General features: G+C 32.2%; 1 protein-coding gene across 1 annotated transcript; it reads left to right on the top strand.

The window, feature by feature from the left end:
* Positions 1-6,141: 6,141 nt before the first annotated feature.
* Smp_056060 (putative rhodopsin-like orphan GPCR) lies at positions 6,142-8,875 on the top strand (the record flags this gene model as incomplete). The annotated part of the gene is made up of 2 exons (XM_018795140.1): positions 6,142-7,566; positions 8,753-8,875. The coding sequence occupies 2 exons, from the start codon at positions 6,142-6,144 to the stop codon at positions 8,873-8,875; spliced, it is 1,548 nt and encodes a 515-aa protein (XP_018649483.1).
* Positions 8,876-10,196: the final 1,321 nt, after the last annotated feature.

The raw sequence follows: 10,196 nt of genomic DNA, 5'->3' as shown, positions 1-10,196 counted from the left end.
TTTCATAAGTTCCATCAGCTTTCTCCTTCATAACTTGATGATAGCATCTTATTAGAGACTGTATTTAATGTGTCTTTAAACTAAGCAAAAAGACATAACGTGATCCAAATATAATATGTTGTCCTTAGTAGAAGCCTTCAAATAATTAAGTTAGTAATAAACATCGTTTACAGGTGGTCATCAGTTGGTATCGTAGACAACTGTCCTAACCTCAAAATGGTTTTATTCTACCTGGAGAGTTATGGTTCTATATTATCAAGAAGTCCCATAATAGAGCCCAATATCTGTCCAATGGTTGCTCAATTTGTCAGCCTAATATGTGAATACAGATATCATAATTCATGTGTTCAGTTGTCACAACACTGAATTATTCGTTACACTTTTTCAAATGAATATTTCATCGCTAACACTAGATTCTTTTGCTTAAAGACTGTCTAATGAATTATTTGTAAGCACTATATTTAAACATTATATGTTGTCCAAAAAGACAAATATATTTGATGTTGTTACTTGATGTTCAGAAATCTAAACTGGACATAAATAAGACTGTAAATCAGTAACTATGACACCACCAACATGATGTGACATTTACTTTAATGTAAATTATGAACTTCATTCAATTTGAAACCATTGTTGTCACTATTGCTTCATTTATTCTTGTTCTCAAACTGTAAATGTCAAAAAAAAAAAACAATATTTTAACTGTTGTATTAATTTACCAATCAACAGTAATGTTTATATTCAGAAGGGGTTTTTGTAGATATATCACTATATTCATAGCTGAAATCATGAGTCCATTGAAGCTAGACCACCAGGGAAAACCTGGAAGCACTGGACGGCTGTTTCGTCCTATTATGGGACTCCTCAGCAGTGCGCATCCACGATCACGTTCCATAATACAATTAAACAATATATTATCAAAGTTTATTACCAACTAACTTGCCTGATGGCTATATCTACCGTTGCTTCATGTGAACAACATCAACCAACCAAATCAATATGTCGTACTTTTTTTAAAAAATACGCAACTGTATAATAGAATAAAGAACGTTTATTTTGCGTATATGTTTTATGAATAACAAACATTAGACATTTTTAATATGAAAAATGAATTCTTTCAATGATTGTTTCTTGTGACAGGAAATGTATATATTACTGTTATAGAAATACATATATATATGTATCCATGTATCACCCAAGTAGGCCATCAAAATTTATGACAGAAAAAAAACAGAATTATTCTGAGTTGGTTACTGAATGATGAATTGTATTTTGACTATTATGATTTTGTTTTAAAATTTACTTGTTGCAATCCGTTTTATTGATAATCACTAAGTAACTAGCTAATTTCATGTCAATGTTAAAAAAAAAACATAAAAGGTTATCAAATAAACTCTGGATAAACGTAATCAAAATACATACTCAATTGTGATATTTTTGGTAATCAAATTTGTGGTGATTTCTAAAGTCAACTACTCAATTATTGACTGATATAAATATTTTATCTGATATAAAAGGGCTAAATAGATTATTATTATCAGAAGGGGTTTTGTGGAGATTTAGTATTTTCATAGTTGAAAGAGTGAGTCAATTGAAGCTAGACCACCAGCGAAAACCTGGAATCACTGGACGGTCGTTTTGTCTTATTATGGGACTCCTCAGCAGTGCGCATCCACGATCCCGCACCCGCGAGACTCAAACCCAGAACCTATCAGCTTCACGCCGGAGCACTTAACCGATAGACCACTGAGCCGATATCCAACGGTATTAATGTCTAACTTTAACTGATCCAGGAAGTTGAGCAACCGTTCACTAATTGTCTTCGATGCTCTCAGGTTTTCCATGGTGGTCTAGCTTCAATTGACTCATGATTTCAACTATGAAAATATATTAAAATGTTTTGTTAAAGTAGTAATTCCGTGAGGAAATGTGAACAGTAATAACCAAGATGACGTAATAGAAGGTTTATATTACTAGATTACGTAATACGAGTAATAACAATAAATTTAGTGAATATAATTAGATGATTAAAAATGATTAAAATGCTTTTAGTTATAATAATTAATGGTCATTAAAGATCGTAGACGTGTAAAAATAAATAGGGGGATGTGATGAGTATTCATGAATAAAATATATATAAGACATAAGTAAAGGGGAAATGGAGTAATAATAATTATAGAACAATATTACTATTAATTAAGGCCATGGTAACGATGATGATAAGACGTACTTCTGGTTCTGGTTTAAGCTCATGGATGGTAAGAGCTTCGGCTATTTTTAAGAGTTGGATACGAAGAACTCTGGGTAGATTTGAATGAATCATATAAACAACCTTAAAATCAGACAATGGATCTGTAGAATGACATTCTAAATAGAATTTTGTTAAGAAATAAATTTTACCCATAGTTTACAATATAACATATTGTAGTAGTTATATAGTTCTCTTTTTATGAACTATGTTCCAAGAGATATATTTTTTTATTCAATTAACTGTATCTGTATATTCTACTGAAAGAATGTCATTATTTACTTTTTTAAAATAAGCGTTACTATAGATACGTGATAATTTATTCATTATTTGAGGGTAACAGGTATTGGCTTTAGGAATATCATCTATAAACAATTATTCTATTACTGTTTAAATCAAGTTACCAATCATATTCTGGTTTGAGACGAATATTCAGTTTTAAGATAATGGCTAATGATTTCATGTCGGACTGAGTGGCTTACTTCGATCACTCATTAAGTAGTAACCAACGTAATGTTTGTCAGGTCCTTAGTGCTGATGGAATTCTATGAACAAAGTTACAATTCGACCACTACGTTTCAATTTAAAGTTGTTGGCATCTGGTGAGAAACACATATAAAACAATAGTTTCCTTTTATCTTGTACGGTTCTTTACTCTTAAGCCGTTCAAAATTTCCAAAAAGGAATCATATTTCCGGAATAACATTATTTGTATAAATGAAATATAAAGAGTTTTAGAATTTTAACCTAAAGGGAACACACGTTTATGAGCTCCTTTGAAAAGATTTTAATCATGTAGGGATTAAAAGACGTTGGTCAGATCTATGGTGTTGAACATACGGTAAATTGACTGGTAAACCAAGTGAAATTTAATGACTCACTAGGAGCAAATGACAAACACTTATCTTTCTTTTTTATAAAACTCACAGTTAAAACAGGTCGTAAGATTTAACTTAGCCTAATAGGTTTCATCTCCAAATCGCCTAAGGTCATTAGTTAGATTAACTGAAGACTTAATCAAATAAACGTTCCAATTTCCTCAGTAATGTCTTAAAAATAATTTCTATTTACATTAAATATATACTGTAAAAATTGATTTATGACCCAGAGTTGGGTGATTTGTATTCCTTTATCTCTATTTGTTTTCTTATTTTTCAATTTGTTTGGTTTAGTCCCCACCATTATATGTATATGCCTTACCTAGTAAACATATGATCAAATTACTTTGAATATAATACGATGATTTATCATATAATTCTGACAAGCTTCATTTTCTCAACCAACTTAAAATAAACGATTCCTCATTAGGCAAAGATGGATAGTGGACAGTAGTGGAATCCAGGACGCGCGTTTTGCTCTATCTGGGACTCATCAGCTGGATGTACTTGCATCTCAGAGTTGATGTTCACTCTGGGACTCGAATCCAGTACCGTTCGTTTCAAACGCCATCCCATTATCCACTCAGCTACTGAGTACTGATAGCCACTTGCTTGTGCAATCGGGTGAAGTTACTGGGGGCGAAAGTACTGGGTTCGAATACCAGAGTGAACATCAACTCTGAGATGCAGGTACATCCAGCTGACGAGTCCCAAATAGGACGAAACGTGCGTCCTGGATTTCAATGCTTTCCACTATCCATCTTTGCTTACAATGCTTGTGAATTTAGGCTATATCGAGTTAATACGCACAGTATGCACATATGCCAATTAGAGACTGACTAGTTGCAGTCCTAAACATCAATCGGAAGATCCAAACAAACAGTACTAAATGGATTCATTATTAAGTTTAAATCATTGAATAATGTAAATGATTTGATTGATAACAAATTAATATGAAGGATTTCTAGAGATTTTAGAGTTTTCACCGTTCAAATCACTAACTGATTTTGGTCAGACCATCATTGAAAAACTGGAATCATTTAGTTTTCGTTTCATCCTAGTTCATAAATCCCCAGAATAAAGGAGTTGAGGTCAGAATATTTGATCTCGTACCCGAAAACTTAACCTCTGGATCACTTGGCCATCATCTAACGGTGTTAATGTCTAATGTTAAATAAATCAATAGAAATAAACATTTGTTTAATGTACTGTGAGATGTCTGAACATTATCCCCCACCTATTTAACGAGAATATTTAACGAGAATATTTAAAAGCATACCCTTGTGAGCTATTTGTTTTTATGTCTTTTTATTGTGGTAATTTACAAATAGTATTTATTCTACATTAAAACTCAACTGGCGTTTTACGTCATCGAATCAATTCAATCGAGTAAGCTTTATCGATTTTGTCCAATCACTTATGAAAAGACACTTGTTAAAACACTGTTTCACAGAACAGAACGAATATGATGCAGTTAGTACCCTTTATGAATTTAAATAAAGACAGAACGAATATGTACTGCCAATACACTAACAGAAGAATTAATGAATGTTAAAAATTATCTAGAGAATAACGGATATCCACTGAAATCTATTGAGAAACATGGCAAACGTAAAGATAAAAAAGCAAAGAAACTACGGAAACTAGAAAACCTATTTTTATTCAACTTAAATCCAAAGGTGATGATGTCATAGGGTCAATTAATATGAGACTAGAAACTGCATTAACAAGAACTCATCCTGAAGCTAAACTGATTGTTCGATCCAAAAGAACATGTTCTTTATGACAATCAGGTGTCCATAGGTATCTCTTTCATGTTAACACCAACTGAGCATGCAAATTTACATGTATCTGTCAAAGCAGTCACATTGGTAGAACACCAAGGAGAGCCCAAGTCCGATTCAAAGAGCATATTCCAAAAGTTTAAGGTCAAATAGATTAAAAGCATTCAGCAGTGCCATAACAAGACAACTCCTTGACACAGGCCATGATTCGGTACACTAAAGTCCTTCAAGGTGATTAACAAACAATCAAAGTACAACCTTTAGAAATTTACCGAAGCGATAGCAATCAAACGCTTAAAACTAGATATATGTACCCGAAAAGAGGCAGTAATAAATCTTTTTTTGTCCTGGTAACACTAGACACCTTTTTTTATTTATTGCGTCATCCATTGCTTCAACTCTTTCTGAAGTTTAAATTACATCATTGTCATTTTTCTTCAAGTCATATAGCCCCCAAGTGCTCTGGTACGGCCGATAGTAGGGAGAGTCCGCTCTCCCGCTCGAAATACTCTCACATGGCCATGCGTAATATAGCCTCTGCCAGAGAAGTCCTACTCACTGCCTTCTCATGGCATTACTGTTGTTTACGAAATTGAGTGGACGAAAAGCGAATTTCCGACGCTTTAACCGGGTTGGTGGACAAGGCGAGTCCACCTAGAGGTGTTGGAAAACCCTGATTCCAAACCAATGGTGCTCATGTGCTCCAGTATCCTGCAGGAACGAATGGCGTATAAACCAATTGTTGGTCACCGGCTACCATGGGACTACATCTCCTCACGATGCTCCACTGCCTTGTGGATCAGACCTTTAGGTCAAAGGCTCCGGGTGTGGCCCCCTAAGAAAACCACCTGCTTCGGTTTGGGCACCCGGGCAGTATCACAGCCCTCAAGCAAATCGAATGAGATTTGTATGGCGCATATGAATCTGGTACCCCCTTTTACAAATATTTATGCGTATAAATAAATAAATAAGAACGATGGGCCACAATATTATTGTTTTTACTTGTTTTGACTAGCGAAATGTGTTCATTATGAAGACTAGAGAATATGTGACCATTTATGTAATTATCATTTAAGATTAAATATATTTTCATGGTATACTTTTATATTACTGTATCTTTAAAAGTTCAATACTTCCAATTGTTTGCAAATATAATTAGGTGATCCCTTGATGTTTTGGCAACTATACCCAGAAAACAATTTGGAGTAACTAGACAAAAAATATTTTCACAATGAATATTAATGAAGCAGACTCAAATTATCATTTATTTTACGGTTTCAATGATCCAGAAGGACAGAATATAGCATTAGCCGCTACTAGTATGATTAAACCAATTCCAAATAAAAAAGAATTATTTCTTTTTGACAAAACATCACGTACAACTGGATATGGAGGATTAGTCTCTGCAAGACAATTACATTTTATCTGTGGACCTTATCCAGAGTTAATAATTGATGAAAATGTAATATTTGACAAGATTATACAAACAATTATTCTACCCATTTTATTAATTATGTTGATTTTATTCAATAGTTTATCAGTTGCTGTTTTAACTAGACCTACTATGAAAACACCTGTGTTTACTGTATTATTAGGTATAACAATTGTAGAAATGTCTAATGGATTATTACCTTTACCAATGTATTTACTAAGAGCATTTTATGGTGATCCAGTTTGGTGGGAGTATAAAAAATATACATTATATAATCTAACACAAATTTCAAAATGGTGGAAATATGCTCCATTAGAGATATATCAAACAAGTTCAAATCCTATCATAAGTGGAATACTTGCATGGACTACAGTATTTCTTCCAACTGTTTGTCATACAACAGCTACATGGTTAACATTATTTGTTGCATTACAACGACTTATCTATATTATATATCCTAATAAAGCTACAAGATTATTTTCTATACTTACAGTACGTTTAGTATGTGTTAGTGTATTACTATGTGCACTAGTTTTACACATTCCAATGTTTCAATCAACTTTTGTTAAATTTCAACCACTTCTTTTACATCGAAATGTTATCCTTAGAAACTATTCAATTGATTTTAAACAAATATCATTATATGAAGCATTGGATTATCTACCATATGTTGTCATGAAATGTCATACATGTTTACCTATTCATATGTTTTTATATTTTTTAACCCGTGTCATACTTATACATTTATTACCTTGTATACTATTAATTATATTGACAATCATAATCATTATGAAAATGAGACAGATTAATAAAAAGCATTTATGGCTTACACGAGGTAAATTATTATTACAATATTCTAAAACATTACCTACATATAAGCAGACCAAGTCTTATTCATTACCTATTACTTATAAACATAGTTTATCACCAGAAACAACGAATACTTCAAAACAAGATTTCATCACTATTGATAAAAGACATTATAGAGTTAAAAGTAAACTAAATTGTTTTACTTGCCTTATGACGAATAAGACGAATACATTATTTAATGATGATCAAGATTTTCATAATATTCAATCGAAACTACTACATAAAAATTCTACATTAGCGATATTACTCAATGGTAGCGTGAATGAACATATTCAAGAGAGTAATATTCAATCAACTCCATTGAGACGTAAATCACAAATTACAGAATTTTTTAATGTTTCCAATATGTTAATCGTAATATTGATCAAATTCATTTTAATACATCTACCTAATGCTTTAGTTATTTTTGTATATACATTAACATTAATGCAAAATAGAATATATAACTTTATTGGTAATAATATTGATATTACAAGGAGATCCATTGGTAATATTGGAGAAACTATACCAACTCTGAGAAGTACTAATCAATCTATTTTATTACCATATACAGTAATGGAATTTGTTAATCAATTACATAGTGCAAATACAATCATCTATATTGATGAAGCACCTACAAAGTTATTATGGATAAGAGTTGTGATAATTTGTAATCTTTTGATATTATGTTCATATTTATTGAATTTTTTAATATTTTGGACAATGTCAACACCATTTCGTACACAATTTGTTAATTTATTTAGATGTAAATGTTTGAGAAATTCATGAGTTGAAGCTCAAACTGAACTGATCATTATTGGCTTTGTTAATGCTTGTATCCATGTATATGTATATATCATAATTCTGTTGTAAAGTGTGTTAGTTTATATATGTCAAGAGAATATTACAGAAAAAGTATTTCAATATTTCAAGTAAACATCCTGTGTAAATATGTTGATTTATCGCTCAGTCAGTCAGTCAGTCAGTCAGTCACAACGTAGAACTTCGTACGTACGTACATCAGTTCGAGTTGCTATACCACATGTACACACAGATCCAGTTGTCGATTCAAATCTCATAGTGGTAGAAGTAGTTAGAGTATAAACAGTAATCCGAAAGATTAGGGTTTGAAGATGTTATTCAAGAAGTATAATACAGTGAAATAAATTTGAAAAGAGAAAAAAGATAGCGACATGAAGAATTCAGAAGATTAGAGTTTGACAGAACACAAAGAGTGGATGCACCTTCGCTATTGCAAACGATTTTGAGCCATGTCATTCAAGGTCTCTAACCATCGATTGCTGTCGTCTCACGAATCCCAACCAGGTAGTCTATACCTACCAGCATGGCTCAGTTAAATTGTCAGTGACTTCATGGAGTTGTGCGATGTTTTGGTCTGGCCGCCCCTTCTTCTAACCTACTCCTATACCATAAAACATTGCACGTCGGGGCAGTCGGTGGTTGTGTATACGCAACACGTGTCCCAGCCATCTCAACTGATGAAGTTTCACTACTTCATCAATCGATTTATCGCTCTGATGTAGGTTGTGTTCTTCTTTAGCTATCATACTTTATACCAAAGAATCCAATTTTTCAAGTCACCATTGATTCAATGTGCTTACATTATGGAGAACATACTAGATTTCTAGGCAATGTTACTCATAATCAAAATGGAATAATATAATGTCCAAATGCTTAGTTTTTAAAGTCAGATTTTTGTTGTCAAGAGCTTCCAAACTCTTTTCTAGACGAAAATTACTCTGATAGTTTCTGTTTACTTACTTAAATAAAGGAAAATTATTTGAACTATTTATTATGAAGTGTATAATCCCAGAAGCAAATCATACTTTTTCACAAATTAACAGAAGGAAGTAGGTGCGTATAATTATCTGACGATTAGTAACTAGTATTCATGGTGAACATCATACCGTGGTTGTGAAACTATTTACAAAACTCCAGACAAATAAGTGATTTAGTAATATGTAGTATTATGTAAAGATTATCGCTAAATTTAAATAGTAGATCTCTGTTTACCACATTATGTATAATGAACTCTTGAAGTTAAATATTAACATAACGGTAAACATGAAACCTAATGTGCGGTACATCAGTCTTTAGAGCTCAGCGTAGGTCAGATGCATCTATTAACCAATTGATCAGTAATTGTTTTTTCTGATTATGTATAGCATATCTATCATTCAGTTTTTAAAAAAATTTCAAAATAGCTACCCTATTTTATATTTTACATTAACGTGGTCAGTTGTGTATTAACAAAGATTACCTTTTCATTGAGTCAGACGTACAGTGAGACATTTTTCATGAAATTGTACCGTTTAAATTGTTCTTTATTTAACTCAAGAGGTCAGATAAGCTAAAATCATTTAAAATAAAAACGTGTCCTTCATAAACTCTTTTACTAAGAATGTGATCTGATATTAAAGTTATGTCCACACAAACTTTTCACGTTATAATGGGCTACTTCTTATTGTAGATAGTAGTAGAACATTTGTTAATTTATTTATTTAGACGCATACATATTGGTACAAAAAGGCACCAGATACATATGCGCCGCACAAAATAATGAGAATGAGAGGAGAAAGGGGCAAGATGCATATATGTAAAAAAAGAAAATAAAGGATGAAGAAAAAGAGAAGAGTAATGATGAGGGTAACTGAAATGTACAACCAGAAGAACACTCTCAGTTAAGAAAGTTATAATCACTCTTTATGAAGAAAGTAAAAGAAGGTTACAACAGGCTGGCCACTGGCTTCTATTCTGAGGCATATCTGATAAAGTCTCTAGCAGCAGTAGAACATTGATTTACGTTAAGTGGTTTATAGAAGAATAGTCATTTTACCAGTTAAATGGACATACTTAAGAACGAACGAAATGAGTTTCATCAAGTGTTTGGTATTAGTAGCTGTCATTTATAGTAGGATTATTCAAGTGTATTATTTATTTGAACAGCACTATTTCGTTTTAACTAACTTTGTATTATGCTATTC

The sequence above is a fragment of the Schistosoma mansoni genome, chromosome 1, assembly GCF_000237925.1.
Source record: "Schistosoma mansoni strain Puerto Rico chromosome 1, complete genome".
Lineage (NCBI taxonomy): Eukaryota > Metazoa > Platyhelminthes > Trematoda > Strigeidida > Schistosomatidae > Schistosoma > Schistosoma mansoni.
Note: the sequence above shows the minus strand (reverse complement) of the source record. Positions and strands in the feature narration are given on the sequence as shown.